At 59.6% G+C, this 16821-nt stretch overlaps 1 protein-coding gene across 1 annotated transcript in view; it reads right to left on the reverse strand.

Moving 5' to 3' along the window:
- Window positions 1-158: 158 nt before the first annotated feature.
- The window catches only part of MED12 (mediator complex subunit 12), a 39374-nt gene continuing 22711 nt past the window's right edge, over window positions 159-16821 (reverse strand). Inside the window, exons 23-45 of the mRNA XM_019536156.1 lie at window positions 16557-16701; window positions 16325-16445; window positions 15351-15452; window positions 14518-14631; window positions 14115-14278; window positions 9925-10104; window positions 9730-9801; window positions 9322-9482; window positions 9068-9229; window positions 8842-8953; window positions 8113-8202; window positions 7777-7886; window positions 7185-7320; window positions 6863-7024; window positions 6286-6660; window positions 5934-6081; window positions 5575-5780; window positions 4991-5071; window positions 4538-4755; window positions 3740-3908; window positions 1885-2049; window positions 1710-1791; window positions 159-422 (exon numbers count right to left, since the gene is read on the reverse strand). Coding sequence (XP_019391701.1) covers window positions 379-422; window positions 1710-1791; window positions 1885-2049; window positions 3740-3908; window positions 4538-4755; window positions 4991-5071; window positions 5575-5780; window positions 5934-6081; window positions 6286-6660; window positions 6863-7024; window positions 7185-7320; window positions 7777-7886; window positions 8113-8202; window positions 8842-8953; window positions 9068-9229; window positions 9322-9482; window positions 9730-9801; window positions 9925-10104; window positions 14115-14278; window positions 14518-14631; window positions 15351-15452; window positions 16325-16445; window positions 16557-16701 — 3319 coding nt within the window. The 3' untranslated portion in view covers window positions 159-378. The remainder of the gene's footprint in view (window positions 423-1709; window positions 1792-1884; window positions 2050-3739; window positions 3909-4537; window positions 4756-4990; window positions 5072-5574; window positions 5781-5933; window positions 6082-6285; window positions 6661-6862; window positions 7025-7184; window positions 7321-7776; window positions 7887-8112; window positions 8203-8841; window positions 8954-9067; window positions 9230-9321; window positions 9483-9729; window positions 9802-9924; window positions 10105-14114; window positions 14279-14517; window positions 14632-15350; window positions 15453-16324; window positions 16446-16556; window positions 16702-16821) is intronic.

A 16821-nucleotide genomic window follows, 5' to 3' on the forward strand; every position in this document is an offset into this window, starting at 1 on the left:
GCGGCCGCGCCGACAGCGGAGCAGGGGCCGCGCCGGGGCGGCAGTGACGAAGGGGCCCTGGCTCAGGACACGACGGCTGCAAAGTAAGCTCTGTATTTGTCGAGACGTCTGCAGTACAGGCTCCATCCGGTATAAATAAAGTACAAAATTTTACAATGTCTTGGTCATCGCTTTACCAAAAATACTAAAAACTCAGTAAAAACTGAAGCCAGGTGGGAGGGAGGCTTGGCCAGGTGCGGCCCGGGCGCCACAGCGCGCTGCAGCACGAACTTCCGCCCTACGCGCAGCGCCGGCCCGAGGGGCACGGGCAGCGCAAGCGCCGGCAGGTGGTCCTGGGCACGGCCTGCCCCCACGGGGCTCCTCCCCCAGGGCTGTGGCTCAGTAGCGTCCGAAGGGGTTGTTGCTCTGCTGGGGCTGCGTATCTGTGGATCAGACGGTCAGAGGGTCACGTAGGTCCTGGCCTGGGAGGGCAAGGGGCCTGGGTTTCTGCGGCCCAGCGCCCAAGTCAGCACAGTGGCTCCAGGCACAGAAGACAGCTGTGTGGATGGGGGCTGTACCCGTGAGCCTTGTGCCCCTGGGCACCACTGCCAGGAAGCCTGCAGGCCAGCACGGCCGCAGTCCCCAGACACGTGCTTGGACTCCCAAATCTGAGACTTGGGGCTGCCCTATGGAGCCCAGCATGCGTGGCTCAGGGGCACCAAGCTGCTGTGGGGGTTGCCCCGGTGCCCTCCTGGCTGCCTTAGAGCCCCCCTCAAACCAAGGGGGTCAGGTCTGGGGCAGACCCACCTCTGGGATAGGCTGGCTGGGAAGGGCCGGAACCCAAGAGTGCACAGCCGACCTGCTGGGGCCTGAACTGTGTGTGGCGGGCGAGCCAGGCAGCGCGGTGAGTGGAGCAGGGCAGCCTCCACCCCACTCAGCAGCTGCAGCCAAGTGCTCCATCCACCCCTGCCATGGCCCAGGCCAGAGAGTAGGGCCAGAAGCAGCAGGCCCACGACCAGGCGCCTGCATGCCCTGCCTGTTCTTGCTGTCTGGGCCCTGTCCCACCCTCGAGAGTGGCATTTGCTGGCTGCACGGTATTGAGCTGGAGTTGCCATCTGCCTGGCTGCTTGCATAGAGATGTGCTGATGGGGAAGAGGGTTCCGGCAGGCTGGGCCCCACTGAAGGGGGAGCCTGCCTGGGGTGAGGGCAGCGCGCTCTGGCTTGTGCACGGCCTCCGTGTAGGATGTGGCTCACGCCAAGCAGGTGCACTGCTGTTCTCATGAGATCAAATCACTGGTGCTGCATGCACCTAGACAAGTGAGGAGCTTGGGGGCTGCCCTGCACCTGCAGGGCTCAGCCACCTGAGGGGTAGTGCCAGCAAGGAGGTCTCACGCTGGGCAGGCCACAGACAGGAGGCCCCATGAATGCACTAGCTGGCAGAAGCTGCAGGAAAACCCATGCCCAGCAGAAGCCAACAACCGCCAAGGCAGCCACACCCACTTAGTGAGATCCCAAGGGAGGCAGCTCTGACCCCTCTGGGAGAGCTGCCCTGCACAGACAGCCCAGGCCCTGTCTGCAGCAGCCTTGCCTCCATAAATACCTGCGGCACCAGACAGACCTGGGAGCCAGCCTGCGCTTGTGATCCCCATGCATGCACCACTTCCAGGAACAGGGCACTAGGCGGGGGCAGGGACAAGGGCAGAGGAGGGGCCTGGGAAGCTAAATCTTACTGGAGAGCTGCTGCTGAAGCTGTCGGACCAGTGCAGCCGTCTGCTGCTGTTGCTGCGTCTGCTGGAGGCCTTGGCGCTGGAACTAGAGAGAGAAGGGTGAGTCATGCAGGGCCAGGGGTCTTGCCTGGGCACAGCGGGCAGGAGGAGGTCATGGGGGGCACATGCCAGCACTTACAATGGGCTGCTGAGGAGGTAGTGGCTGCATCCCCAGCCCCGGGGGCTGGCCCTGCGCCTGCGGCTGAGCCACTGAGGGCACCTGTGGCTGCGGCTGTGGCTGCGGTTGCTGCTGCGGTTGCTGCTGTGGCTGCTGCTGCGGCTGCTGCGGCTGCTGCTGCTGCTGCTGCAAAGACAGAAGCCCAGGGACTGTCAGGGCACCCAACAGGACAGCGGACTTGGCGGAGGACCTGCCACCACCTGCGGTGGGGGGCCGCCCGTGGCCTCTCAAGCCCACCTGACGCTTGCCGAGTCCCAGGGAGGCCGCAGCAGGGCCAACACAGCTGACATGAGCTCCATGAAACACAAGGCCTCTGAGACAGAAGTGACCAGAACCCATGTGAGCGGGTGGGTGAGGGCAGCTAGTAAGGCCAGAGGAGGAAGCCCGGGCACTGGCTAATCTCAGGGAACCCCGAGCCATTACTGGGGGTGGTTGGGCATCTCCAGCAGAAACAGGGCTGGGGCTGCCATGGTGCAGGGTATGGAAAGTCCTCTCTGGAAAGCTGCGGGCATTTGGTTGCCTCCAGCAAGGAAAGGGGACTTGACTCAGAGCAACGTGAAGCACTGTCAGGACATTTAGGAGGATGGAGAGTCTGCGCAATGGCTGCAGGGGATGCTACTGAGTTTCCCAGATGCACCAGCAGAGATGGGGTGCAAGCAGCAGGGAGGGAGGAAAGCTCTTTGGGCGGAAGGGCCTGGCTGGCACAAGAAGAGCCAGGGACACCCAGAACAGCAAGGCTTTCGAACTGCCAGAGTCGGCTGCCGTCTGGGCTCAGCGGCCTTCAGGCCCTGCCCGTCTTGTCCTATGCTCATTATATAGCCCAGACTGCCTGCCCTGTCCATCACCTTGACCCCAGCTGCAGAGCTATTCTGCCTCTGTGCTGCCACTGGCCCCACAGCCAGAGTCCAGCGGGCCTACTGAGAGCATTGGTGGGGAGAATTCTGGACCCACTTAAGCACAAGGACAAAACCCCCAAGTGAGTTCAGAGGCGTCCACGACCTGCATTCCTTCATGGCAAATGGAGACCACGACTCACTGGAGCTCAACAGCTCAGAAAGTCTATTCTTTCACTTAATGCTCCCCTGCAATTTTCCATGGGCTTCTCTTCAAGAAGCAGTTGTGTTAATGCCAACGTCTCTGTGCCATCTGGGCCATGCATCTATTATTCATGTGTGTCCTGTAAAATCCGGAGGAGAGCGACTCTCCACTACCGCACCTGGTGAGCTCCTGTGGACCCAGAACTACATTGGATGGCTTCCCGAGGATGAATACAGCACTGGCTGCTCTACAGCTCACACAAGAGACCATTGAGGGGAGCAAATGCACAGGCTGGATGGCAGAGGGCACATTAACCACCAGCTCTCTTGGCTGAGGACAGCTGCCAAAGGCAATGCTGAAAGCTGTGCCAAAGCCTCCTCTGGACACTTCACGCTGAACACCACCAAGGGCTTGTCTATGCTTGCAGCAGGGACATACCTGTCAGGCAGGGTTCTGCTAATAGCCATGGTGGGACTGATCTGTGAGCCAGGCCTGCCAGCATCGAGAGCTCAGTGGCACCAGGAAGGCAGGGGTGGAGGGACCTTCCTACCTGCCTGCCCCTGTCTTCTGTATAACTGGGGGTCGCCACTGACCAAGCAGGGCTCCAGCAGGGAACAGAGAGGGGAGACTTGCACTCAGAAGATCATGCCGGAGTGCTGGAGCTGTCCCTAGCAGGTGCTGCAAGGCACTGGGGATGTGCAGCCTACCCTTTCCCCTGCCCCACATCTGGCTTCCCAGTGATGAGGAAAGGCAGGACGGTGCAGCGGACCCCACTCACCCGCAGCATCTGCTGCTGCTGCTGCTGCCTCAGGTACTGCTGCTGCTGCTGCTGCTGCTGCTGGTCAGGGAGCATCTGGCTGGGCCGGATCCCGGTGGGGACCCCCTGTGTGCTCATGTGGTTCATGCCGCCTATCATGGGTGCCTGCTGCAGTGACTGGTGTGGAAACCTAGGGAGTGAGGGGCTGGGATCAGAGACTGCCCCTGGAAGGAGCTCCAGCCTGGGCCCAGCTTTGTGCTCCAGGGAACCCCAGGCACCAGGACCAGCCACGCTATGCTGCTCAGCTGGGAGCACCTGAGGCAGGCTGCTCTGGGTTCCTGTACCAGCCTAGCCCAGGTCCCTGCCCCACCCCTCAGGACCAATCCCAGCTGCATCCATTGGCCCAGTGGGGAATGGAGGGGCACTGCCCGTCTCCCCCAGGGGCTTCTGGCAGGAACCAGCCCCTAGCCCCACCCCAGGGACAATCTGCCAGACAGGTCCAAAACCACGATGGTTCCCTGTTCATTTTGCCCCTCGTCCCTAGGCTTACGCCCATCTCTCGCCTTGCATTATGACCTCTGGAAGTCCCTTCCAGCACTGCTTTGCTATGATTCTAGGCATCACAACCCCTTCCATGGGAGACTGACAAGGAGCTGGTCAAGGACCTCAGCTCAAGGGCACCAGTCCCAGCCCTGCAGCCCCACAGCATTGGGTTTGGAAGCAGGCTTCCCACAGCCCCTCTCTGCAAGGGCTGCTGGGCAGATGATGGGAAGCTCCCTGAGGACCCTGACAACACCTGGGGTGGCAGGCTGGGGGTACCTCTGTGCGCTGCTCAGGGTGTGCCCATAGCCAGGGGCCTGCTGGTGCACGTAGCCACTTGGCCTCTGCTGCATCTGGCGAATGGGGTCCACGAGGGCTGGGGTCGAGCCAGGGTGTGAGTTCTGGTAGGGTGGGTTGGAGTAGGCAGGCGGCACCATGGTGCCGGACTGTGAGGGGTGCTGCTGGAGGCCGATGTGTGAGACATAGGGTGTGTACCCCTATGGGGAGAGCAAGTCCTGTTAGGAAGGGGGCAGCAGCCTCTGCCATACCACCCTGGGGCACGAGGCCACCACGCTTGGGGCTGGGCTCTCATGGGGACACCACCCTCCTGCCCGGGAGCTCACACCACATGGACACAGGGCCCCAGGGGATGCCAGCTCTGGGCTGGGCAGCGAGAACTTGTGCCCTGCCCACAGTACAGGTTGTAGCCTCCCCGAGAGGCACCATGCTCACCTGGGAGGGCTGGAGGGCTCCATAGGATGGGGTGGGGGCCATCGGGCGCACCTGTGGCTGCCCCAGGATCCCTTGGCCCTGCTGGAAATGCAGGAGATGCTCTGCTCAGGAGGCTGGGACCGGGGTGTATCCACCAGGGGCTTCTCCTGGCAGCCCCCAGACAGGGCCCAGTGCTGAGCTCGGACCAGCTTCTGGGCTGGCCCCAGAATTACAAGGCCAAGCTGGCTGCCCTCTCCTGTCTTTGGTCCACTCTTCCTCCTACCTTCTCTACAGAGCCGCAGAGCCATCCCCACCCCCTCCCATACATAGCTGGTCTGGAAAACCCTGGGACCTCCCCACACCCACCAGCTCATCCCCGTCAACAGCCCCTGCTCAGCTGGCCCTGCTGGGAGTGACAGGGACGCAGGGCCCTGGTGCCCAGAATGTGCTTTGGCCCATCCTGACAGGCACTGTACAGCCAAGGGCAAGGCAAGGGGCAAAGGGCTCTGGGGAAAGGAAATGGAGCAGTGCACACCCAGGGCCCGCTGGGGGCAGGGGTACCCAGTGCAGGGCCACACCCCTGGCCACAACCAGCTCCTACTTACCAGCTTAGCTTGGAGCTGTTGGCGCAGCAGCTGCCCCTGGGGCACTGGTGGCTGCTGCCTGTAGGCTGTTGGCTTGTAGGAAGGGTCAATCCCCATCATGCTGCCCATGGCAGAGGGCAGCACTGCGCTGTATGAGGTCCGGGTCTGCACCAGCTTCCCCAAGGGCATCCGCACTGGCCGGTAGGAGGTGTCCAACCGAGGGCCCCCTGCAACGGGACAATCTCACTGCAGGAGCCTGCCATGCTAATCTTGGCAGACACACCCTGCCCCAAGGCAACTGTGTTCCTGCAGCCCCAGCAAGATGGAGCAGGCCTCAGACATGGAAGAGCACAAGGCAGAAGGGATCCAGGCCCACGTACCTGCTGGCAGAGGCTGGTTCTGGGCATACAGCCCCACTGGCGACTGCCCATAGGCAAGTCGGGACATGGAGCTCCCTGCCTGGTGGTGCAGGAGGTCAGTGGGCATGCCAACGCCATAGGGGACCCGCCCGGGGCCAAGCATGAAGTCCTGTGGAAGGAAGGAAGGAAGGGGGGTGAGGGGCCTCCAGGACTTAAGGGCCAGGCACTGCTCAGCACTGCTGCAGGCTCCTTTCCAGCAAGGATGGGGCAGGTGCAGTGAACCTTGGGAACTTCCAGCACCAGGAAGGCAGAAGCAACCCAGCTCTTGGAAAGGGAAGGCATGGCTCCCTGCTCCAGGGACAGGGCATGGTACCTCGCTTTTGTTAGCAGACTGGTTGCGCTTCTTGCTTTTCTGTTTCTTCTTACGCTCCTCTGTGGAGGCAGCAGGATTGGAGCTGGCTTTGTCGGCCTTGACTGGCTCAACGGCCTTCTTCTCAGGCTCCAGGGCCACGGGTGTGGGGGGCTCCTCCTCCTCAGGGGGCAGCGGCAGTGGCTCCAAGTAGTAGCTGCGGGGCTTGGGCTTCAGGTGTGTGTGATATAGCAGAAGCCTCTGCTGCTCCTCAAACCTGGACACCTTACGATCTACCCGCACGGTGCCAAACCAACCCCAGGAGAGGGGAGCTGAGTGCTTCAGGCCCTCAAACAGGTCCCAGGGGGAAATCTTCTGCTTCGTGGAGACCTGCAAGCCCTGCCAAGAGAAGAGGAGGATCCATGAGAGCCCACAGGCTGCACCCGAGAGCCCTCAAGCAGGTGCCAACCCTGCCCTCTCCTGGCATGGTCACAGCACGTGGTTTCCTAGTACCAGTTAGCCCAGGCCACAGCACCACAAGCACGGGGCACAGGAAACAACCCTCCAGGCAGTAGCATGGGCCCCTGGCACAGCCACTGACCTCCTTCTTGAAGATGGAGTCAAACCCGGCGATCTTGTTGCCCTTGGTGTCAATGAGGGAACCCTGAGGCTCGCACGTGATGACGTCGCGCGTCTGCTTGGGCAGGGGGAGCAGCTGCCGCACCTTCTCCAAGCTGTCGGACTGCCGGTCCCCCAGCTCCTTCTGCAGAGATACAGGGGCTTCAAAAACCATTTGGACAGCGCTGCAAAATGCCCCGCAATGCTCCCACCACCGTGCCAATCACGCCCTTTGGCGCCCCCCACTCGACAGGGCTGTGCCCCCTGCCCCACCCGCCACACTGACACAGGCCTGGCTTCCTCACCCGGAGTTTCTTGACCAGGTTCATGTAAGCCCGTTTGTTCTCTTCCATGCTGCCCTGGGAAATGCTGGACATGTCTGCCGCCAGGGTGCCGTTAATGAGGACGCTCAGCATGTCCAACACCGTGGTGAAGAGCTCACTGGGGGTTGGACAAAGGCCCAGGTTCAGTACAGACTACTCTGGCTAGGCCCCCAGCACCCTAGCAACACCCCTCCTGAAGCACCCCCGGGCATGAGAGCTGCAAAGGAAAGGCCCTGCACTGCCTCACTGTTACTCATCCTCCAACCCCTCTCCAGTGCTTCCCTGGGCTCTGCTTACTGCTCAGTCCCTGCAGGCTCCAGCTCTGACATCAGCCCTGCAGGTTGACTGCCCTTCTGGTCACACTGAGCTCAGGGCTCCCTACAGCCACGGGATGGGGGTGGCCCTGGCTGTGCCTGGGGAGGTGGTTAGCCACATTGCCATTCCACCACCCACATGCTACTTCCCCCTGCATGGTGGTCTCCCAGGGCTCTGGCAGCAGGGATCTGCATGCACCTCCTAGGGACAGAACCATGGCAGGTGGTGCCCTGCACTCACTGGCCCTGGAGACACTTACTTGTTTGACTGCATATCCACAGTGCCACTGCTAATGATGTCAAGGAGGAGCACGGCCCACTCTGTTGTCTGCTGTGTGCTGCGCTGAACCGTGTCAAACATGCCCCCCACCTGGGACAGAAGGGTCTGTCAGATCCACTGGGAGAGCCCTCCAGCATCAAAGGAGGAAGCGGGCTGGACTAGGACCCCTTCCCTTGCGCGCCCAGAAGTCTCCACTGCACACACTCCCCACACACATATCCTTGCTCCTGGGAAGGTCTTTCCTCCCCCAACTTACTGCCTGCCCCTGTTCCCTCACAGCTCAGCCCTGCTGGTCCCTCGATCACCTGCTGCTTACCAGATTCAGTCGCAGTTTCAGGGCCTCGTGCATCAGCTGCTTGGCTTTGCAGTCATCCTGGTACTGATCCTCCCGCCAGTTCGTGACAATCTGAGGGCAGGAAGAAATTTCGCCCCCGGTCAGACTGGTCTGGACTGGGAGGTTTTGCCTTCCTCTGCAGCAGGGGCACGACCTCTACCTGGGGTCTCTCGAGCGTGCTTTAACAACCTTTCATAGAAGTAGGGCACTGGACACCGCAGTCCCCCTACTTTCCCTGTGGCAGGAGGGTATTACATCTGGTGCTGTGTCAGGGCTGACCGTGTGGTTTGATGAAGAGTTAGGTTATAGATTTGCCTGGGCTGGTTTGGACAGGGAGGATCCTGCCTCAAGGACTGGATGGGACCTCTGGAGGTTCCTTCCAGCCCGACTTCTCTATGATCTAGGAGGGTCAGAACAGGGCAGGATTTCAAGCTGGGCCTGGCACTTCAGAGGGAGCCACTGCCACTGCGTTGCTTCCCTCCCACCCCCACCCACCACTCCTTTCCACTGGGACACTGGGCCAGGGGAAGCCCAGGGGATGCCTGCTGATATCCCACTCGGGAGGGAGAGACAGGGTATCCTGCATCACCCTAAATGCCCAAGTCTCCGTGCCAGGCGAGGACCCTATGAAACTATGACCTTGCCTGGGGCACATCCACAGGGACTGGTATCCTGCTGCTGCACCCATCCAAGGGGCTGGAAGGTACCTACCTGCTGCACCTGGCTGTAGAGTGAGGTGAGGAGGCCTTCCCGCTGCTCATCCTGCCCCTTCAGGCATGTCAGCACCAGTGACAGGAAGGGCTGCTGGCTCAGCAGGGACATGCTGGAGAGGAGGCAAGCATGAAAGACATGCAGATGGGCTGGCTGGCAGGCATGGTTGCCCCAGGCAGCTCAGCACAGTGCAGCAGGGAGTGCCTGCCCACCCTCCAGCACTCACCTCTTCTGCTTCTGACGATCCCGCTCCTTGCGGGACGAGGATCCCAGGTGCTGTCCCTTCTCCAGTTCCTCCCCTGCGGCTTTCAGCACGTGCCCCTGCACCGATGTGGGCAGCTTGGCAATGAGAGGGGCCACCAGCCACACGCCCGACCTCTCCAGGGAGCTGGACACAGGACAAGAAGTGCAAGTGGCCCACGCTGCCATCCAGAAGCCCCAGAAGGGCCCTGCTGGCAGCACTAAGCTGGACAGCCCTACCTGAGAATGGCCTTGGACTTGGTACTGGCAGGCACAGCGCTGGCAGAGCTGCCCAGGCTGCCAGCTGCACTGCCCGTGGAGCTGCCAGAGCTGGTCTCTGCTGACTGCTGGAACACCTCTATGGTGGCCTTGGCAATGTTCTCCAGCAGGGAGTTCATCTCCTGTTGAGGGAAAGGGGTGAGTCCATGGGCAACAGTGCTTCCCTTTCGAGCACCTGCTGACCCAGTGGCCTGGGCACAAATCTGGCAAGCAAAGCTCCTTGCCTGCAGCTCCTGTTGTCTATGCACCATGCCCATACTCCCGTTGCCAGTCATGCCCTGCCCAAGTCCTGTGCAGCAGCCACTTAAGACATGGGTGGCCCCAAGGGACCCAGCCCACTGTCACCCACCTGCCCTGACAGGGACTCACGTTGTTGGCTGTCTGCTTGATCATGAGCTGCAGCTCCAGCGAGGACTGCCGCATTGTCCACTGGTCCAGGTTCTGAAACATATGCGCATGCTTCAGACTGGTGACCGCCCTACCCCAAGCCCTAAAGGCGAACATGCCACATGGCTCAGTCATGGAGCTCACAGCAGCATCCTGCTGCACTGGGCAGGACCGCACCTGTAGGATGCGCTTGATCCTCTGCCGCTGCGGGTTCTCACCCTCTTCACTGTCCAGCAGCCGGTGCGGGTAGCAGATGAGCTGCATGAGCCGCTGAGCCTGGATGCTGCTCAAAACTGGGTCCTGCAGATCGTTGCTGTCCTCACACAGGGACTTTAGGCACCGCTCACCCACCCACTCCTGTGAAGGAATGGGAGCAGGCAGGGTAGTGGCAGCTGACCATGCACCAGGCGGCACCCACACCTCCGTCATCTCAGGGGTGGGGGGGCAGGTATCTCCACGCAGCACCAGGCAAGGTTGTATGGCCAAATCCACACAGGCCTCCCACACACACAGCTGCACCCAGAAGCCCCTTCCTCCTCCAGAGTGGCAGACAACAGCCAGCACAGCTGGCATCCAACAAGTCCTGGCCAGGCGCCAGCCCTGCATCCGCTGTGCCAGCCAGATGTTCTGCTGGGCTCCTGGATCCCACAGCCCCTCTGGCCAGGCCTCATGTGCAGCCAGCACAGCCCGAGGCAGTGCCCAGGGCTACCTTTCTCAAAGCCCGTTGCTGCAGCTATGGCTTCTCTTTCCCACCTTGATTTAAAAACTGATGGGTAAAGAGACCCCTGCACGCTTGGCAAACAGGCCCTGTGGCTAAGTGCCCTCACTGCCAGGTGTGCTCCATCCAAGTTTGCCCAGCTGCCGCTCCTGGACACTGGCTGCACCTTGTCTTGCCTATCTGTGAGGCCCGAGAGCCCCTCCTGGTTGAATGCCTGTTGGTGACGACAGAGCCCCCTTCAGCATAAGAGAAGCAGGTTTCACCTCTGCGTCCTGCTCTGCATGCACCTGGATTCCCCTCACACACCCAGGCCCACTGCCACCAGAGCTCGGTAGAGGTGCTCCAGCCCCTTTACCCTCAGCATCCTCTCTCTCCTCCCTTGGCTTCTGGGCCCAAGTTTTGTTCTGGGTCTCTATGCCCCTTGAGGGAGTCCTCTCACCACACATACACGCATGCACACTTGTCTTTGGTCTCCTTCTCCTCCACGTTTTCCTCCCACCCCCTCCCAGCCGGTTTCTGGGTGGATTTGTGCTTGTGGACGAGATCAACCCCTGTCCCAATGATGCCACTGTGCAGGCTTGCCTCTGCTCCAGGCCTGTCTCCTCCGATCCAGATTAAAGTCTGGGCCGCTCCATCTGGCAGCTCCTCAGGAATCATAACCTCCAGCTCCCCATGGCTCCAACAGAGCCGTTCTCCCCACACCCTCCTCTTGGTCACCAGGACATCCCTGTCCTACCTGTCATCTTCCACCCTCTCTAACTCCTCGCAGCCAGGCTACATCTAAATCTGGCAGACTTCCTGCGCAGCCTCTCTCCACCTGGCTTTCCCAGCTGCCCATGCAGCCCACGCTCCTGTCCCAGCTCTCACTGAACTGCCTTGTCTCAGATGCATGGCCCTGCCCTGTGGATCCCCATCCATAGCATTGCCGCTGCTGCAATCACACAGACCCTATCCCTGAAGCCTTCCATTACGCCCCACACAACAACAGCAACAGCTGTCTGCACTCCTGAGTCCATCTGGGCCACCTTGATCAGCAGGCAGGAGTGCACCCTGCCAGTTTCCATCCGCCCACTCACTTGACAATCCAACGTGCACCATTGGGGCTGCCTCTCATGTGGGAAGAAGCTCCCTGTGAACATCCAGAGGCCACCTGCAGCTCAGTGGAGTCCCCTTCCATGAACCATTCCCTCTTCTGCCCACCTGTAATGATCCAGGTCTTTCTAAAATACTTGACACCACATCCTCCTCCTCTTAGTCCTCTGGAGCTTCCCCTGTGTTCAAGACTCACTGGAAACCAACACTAGCAGCCCAGAGAGCTTCTCCTGCAACGACTCGAGGGCTCCTGGGTGCAGGCTGTCCAGATCAGCCAATCGAAACACCGCTAGCCTTAGTGGCCCTGGAGCAGCATCCTCCTGCAGCACCACAAGCAAGGATCACAGCTCCTCCTCGGAGGGTTTCTGCATTCGGATCTTGGCAAACGCAGAGCAGGTGTGCACTTATTGAGCATATCTACCTTCTCTGCATTACCATTACCAATGGTCCACTGCCACCTACTAACCACCAACACCACTGCTTTATACAGACAGCCACTTTCACTCCCCTGCCAAAAGAGTCTGCTTCTGCTCGCTAATGCTCTCTGTGTCATGGTTCTGGGGACTGGAACAACACAGATGTTCTTAACCAGTTCAATGAGGATTTCAGCAGAAAAACATGACTGATCCCTCCCACCTGATTTGGCTCATCCATGTTCTGTGAAATTGACCTGTTTAAAGCACCAGTTCCAGACAAAGGGCAGGTTCAGCCGTCATTCCCTTTGCCAGCAAACGTCATCAAGTCACGATCACCTAAAACCAAACACCTAGCTCTGACTTCTGCGAGTGATTCCTTCTTGCGCCTCAAGACAAGGCCCGAGAGCAGTAACTCCCTCACATGGAACGTATTGCTCTCTGAGCTTGAGAGATCCTGGTCTGTGGTACATACAATGCCAAGGACATCTCCATACACCGGATTCTACCATATCACTCAACCTGCATGCCCCTTAAGTGTTTACTTACGCACCAAAGGCAGGTAACTTAAGGAGCCAGCCATCCTGTTTGCTAGCAAAATTTGCTGGGTTATAGCAGAAAGCAGCCAGCATCCTGTCCTGCATCACCTGTGAGAACACTCATCTCAAAGCAATTGAGCTCATTTGCTTCTGAGTATCAGTGACTGAAACAGGGCACAGTACTTCTGGCAGACCGCTTCTCCCGCTGCCCTTCCAGCCCCTTCATCCATCCCAGACCGGCTCCGACCTGTAATTTCAATGTTTCACATCATGTCTCTCTTCCCACCGGGGTTCTGCAAAACTACCCAGAGCACTTTTACCTTCGCAAATGAGCAATTCCAATTCTTCACGTTTATTACCCAGGTGCCCAGCACTGGTTCACGATGAGCCAATTAACACATCACAGCATTCCAGTCATGAGGCCAACACAGCAACTGAACAGAAGGCAGGCTTCCAACTACTACCCTCCTTCCTTCCCATCCACAGGGTGATGCCACACATGGCCTCAGGGCCTCGTTCCCCAGTCTGTCACATACAGCAAATGGCAATAGCAGCTCCAGACTGCAGCGGTTTGTTTTAGGACAAGTTGCAGCCCCCTATCTCCGAGGCACAAGGGAGCGCTGAACTCAGGACAGGCCAGACACACTGCATCTTCTACAGCCACCCTGGAAATGGACCAGATGAGGAGTTGCCAGATCATGCCCACCCTCTGAAACAAAGGGGCAGAAACCTGCAGCCTGCCATCCTGCAGCATATCACAGGAAGCAGAGCTCAGAGCTGACTCGGAGCTCAGCTAGTGGACTGCACATCCCCAGGGCTGCAGCTTTACTGCTTCAAGTCTCATCCTAGAAGCAACATGCAGTAGCCTCACAGGTGTCACAACAGCTTGTCAGCTTCCTGACACGCAGGTCAGGCTCGGCTGTGGCAAACTTAAAGCTCCATTTAACACAACAGCATTTCTCGCGCTTTCCCTGAGGAAGTTGTCAGCATGTGCCCAAGCAGTGGAGAAGACAGAATCTCCCACCAAAAATTCAATTGATCCAACATGCTAAGCACAAGGCTCAGGTGCACTAAGAGCTGCTGCTCTTCCATTTGCCCTAGGATGAGTGCAGGGGGAATGCCTCTTGTCCCTGCTAGGCCTGCCATGCTCTAGACTCACCTCCTGCAGATGAGGGTGGCAGGAAGAGTTCAGGGCTGGGGTAGAGATGGCAGGGCAGCCAGGGGAGTGAGGATACCAGGGGATGTCCTGGAAGTTCTGCATGTCCTAATGGGGCTGCCCTGGCTGCTCAGCTTCCTGGCTGAGACTCAATGGCCTGGTACAGAACACTATTACTCTGCTTGCTAGTGCAGGCTTCTGGGGCTCCAGCCTTCTGGACAGGGGAGGAACCCGGCAGTGGCACCAGAGCACTGTGGGATGTCCAGTGCCCACTCCCCAACCTCCAAATGTGGGTTTGCTTCCTCTGAATTCCCTCCTGCAGCAATTTGCAGGTCCCAACACTAGCCTGTGCAAGGTGTGCCCTGCTGGTCTGAAAAGGCAGAAGAGAGCTCCCTGCACCTGGCCAGGTGGGGCTAGCAGAGCCTGCCTCCGGGGCTGGGCAGACCTACCTGCTGGCAGATGCTCCTCAGGACATACTTGGCATACACGTCCAGGCTGGCTGTCTCTATGGACACTGCCCGGCCACCAGGCTTCTTGGCACCAAGCTCATCATCCATGAGGTCATCCACCCCTCCTGGGTGGGAGAAGCCGGAGCCTTTCAGCTCCGCATCCCCTGAAAGCAAGAGGTGAAGGGTCACCTGATGACTTGCTATAATTACCAGACCTGTCCTACCCCTTGCCACACAACTGACTGCACCCCAGCCAGGGAGCCCCTCATGGGCCAGACTCAGCCCCTCACTGACCCTGCCGAGCCCTGCCACACAGTCACTGTGCAGGCAATGCTCTGCAGGTCCCTGAAGTGCAGAGCTACACCCTGCTCTCCCGGAGTCCAGGCTAGCATCAGGAACCTACCCAGCACGAACACAGCTTTCAGCACCGCGAAGACTGCTCCGTCCACGATGCGGTTCTGGGAGGCTGCCAGCAAGTGGCGGTCACAGGAGGACCGGATGCCCACTGTGGACTTGTCTGCACAGTGAAGATGAAGAAGGGTCACACCCATCCCCCAAGCTTCCCAAATTATGGGCTACGAGTGCAGAATAGTGCTGGAGAGGGGTCCTGGATCTGCCATTTCACTGGGAGGCAGTTAAATGCCACTGCCTTGAAGGTGGAGCAGCGGGCTCCAAGCGTGGTGGCTGACAGACAGCACAAGGCCGAAGTGTGGGGGAAGCAAAAGAAAGGCTCTGGACATCTGCACAGTGGGCTACAGAGACTAAGGAAACTGTGTACGAGGCAGGGAGGAGGGAGCCTGGACCCAGCCAGGGTACAGGCAATACAGCCCTTTGTGGTAGCACATTTTGGCACTGTGATAGGAGGCAGCAGAAGACTTGGCCAGCACATTCTTCAGTGTGCAGCCACACCGGCTGCACCAGCCAGCATCCTCCCTACCGTGGGACCCAGATGCTGGCACTGGAGGAAAAGCATCCCCTTCCCAGCATGCCTGTTTAACCATGCCGGGACACAAACAGGAAGGACATTTGGCCCGCTCCATGGGTGCCCAGGCTCCATGGGCACAGTCTCTGCTCACCGCTGGCCTTGGACATGGGGCCCCTGCAGGACACCTAGGGCTGCTGTGCCCATGGCAAGGCCAGGGCTCTATCACAGCATCACCAGCTCCTCCTCTTGGGGCTGGGAAATGCAGGCTGCCCCAAAATCAGGACAACTGCTCCTGTGTCCAGCTCACTTACTGCCGTCCTGCTGGCATGGGTTCAGCTGCGGCGTCTTAAACAGGTGGAGCAAGATCCGGCAGGTCAGACGGGCCCCTGGCTCAGAGTCCTGTTCACTGCAGGCTGCACAAAGCAAAGAGACCCATCACAGGCAACATCAACTGCAGGTCTGCTCCAGGCAGCAAACACCAGTGCCATGGCAAGAGCCTGCAGAGCAGAGGGGCAGCTAGAGAGGCTTTAGTAGCCTCTCTCTGGTGCCAGACGCAGAGGGCAATCTGCAGCCTCTGCGCCAATGCCAACCAGGACTACGCTTGGAGGTGTCAGGCTCTGCTCTCTGTACGTGCTTGGCTCTGATAGGCCACACACGGTGCCCAAAGTGCCAGGTGCTCAGCTGAGTCTGAGCAGGGGCTTGGGAATCCAGGCCCAAGAGATGGCTAGATGGGCAGCAGGGAGAGCCAACGACACAGACAGCAATGGGGCAGCGCTAGGGTCCAGCACTAGGAGCCTGCTGGAGAGGGCACACAGACACTATAAAAAGGTCCTGTGTGCCTCTTGGGAGTTCTTGTCCCAGACTGGCTGCAGGTGCTGGCAGCCAGCACAGCCCTGGTCCCTGGTTACAGGCTGGACCACCTGCCTAGGGTTCCAATGCAGACCCAAGGGCCAGAAATGCTCCTCAGATGAAAGCTGCAATTCTGAAGCAAAGCTGCTGGGCAAGGTGGGTGCTGGCATGCTCCCTAGCTGCAGGCTCAGGGGAACCAGGCGGAACCATGCCCCGTGCTTGGTGCCTGGCCAGACAGGGCAGGACTACAGGAGACTGAGTGTCAGAGGGGTAGGGCCAGGGCCCCATGCTCAGGCAGTGAGGGCTCCTTTCAGAGGCCATTTTGTTATGCCAGTGCAGGACATGCCTGTGGGAGGCAGCCTGCTCCCCAGTGAGATGTCTCAGGACTCAGGCTTGTGCTCTGAGGAGCAGTTCCTCTCTGCAGAGCCACACTCACCAGCATTGAGGAGTGAGGGGATGGCTGCACAGCGGATCAGGTCCTCCAGCAGCAAGCACTGGCGAGCAATAAGAATGGCGACAAAGGTGGCCAAGGAATCGTGGAAGGACAAGTCGCTGACCTGGGGAAGAAAGAGGAGCACAACCAGTGACTGGGTCATAGCCCCCACCTAGACCCCAGCATGACAGGGCTCTCTCTGCCCCTCCATTCCCTGGCTATGCCTGGCACTCACGTCGACGTTGCAGAGGAGATCGTTGAAGCCACAAGTGCCATTGTTGGAGGAGCAGCACAGAGCCTTGAGCACACCCAGCCACTCAGCGCTCAGTGACTTGCAGTAGCCAGTCAGCTCCGCGCACAGGATGGCAATGTCGTTGACGCTACAGGGAGGAGGAGCCACAAACAGTCTCCTCACCAGCACAGCGCCAGCTCCCCCTACTCGCCCTCTCCCTCCACTCCTAGCTGGGGAGCAGGGGTCTGTGGCTCCCTCCCCCACCACT

Source organism: Crocodylus porosus, unplaced genomic scaffold (genome assembly GCF_001723895.1).
Source record: "Crocodylus porosus isolate Cpor-Errol unplaced genomic scaffold, CroPor_comp1, whole genome shotgun sequence".
NCBI classification, from domain to species: domain Eukaryota; kingdom Metazoa; phylum Chordata; order Crocodylia; family Crocodylidae; genus Crocodylus; species Crocodylus porosus.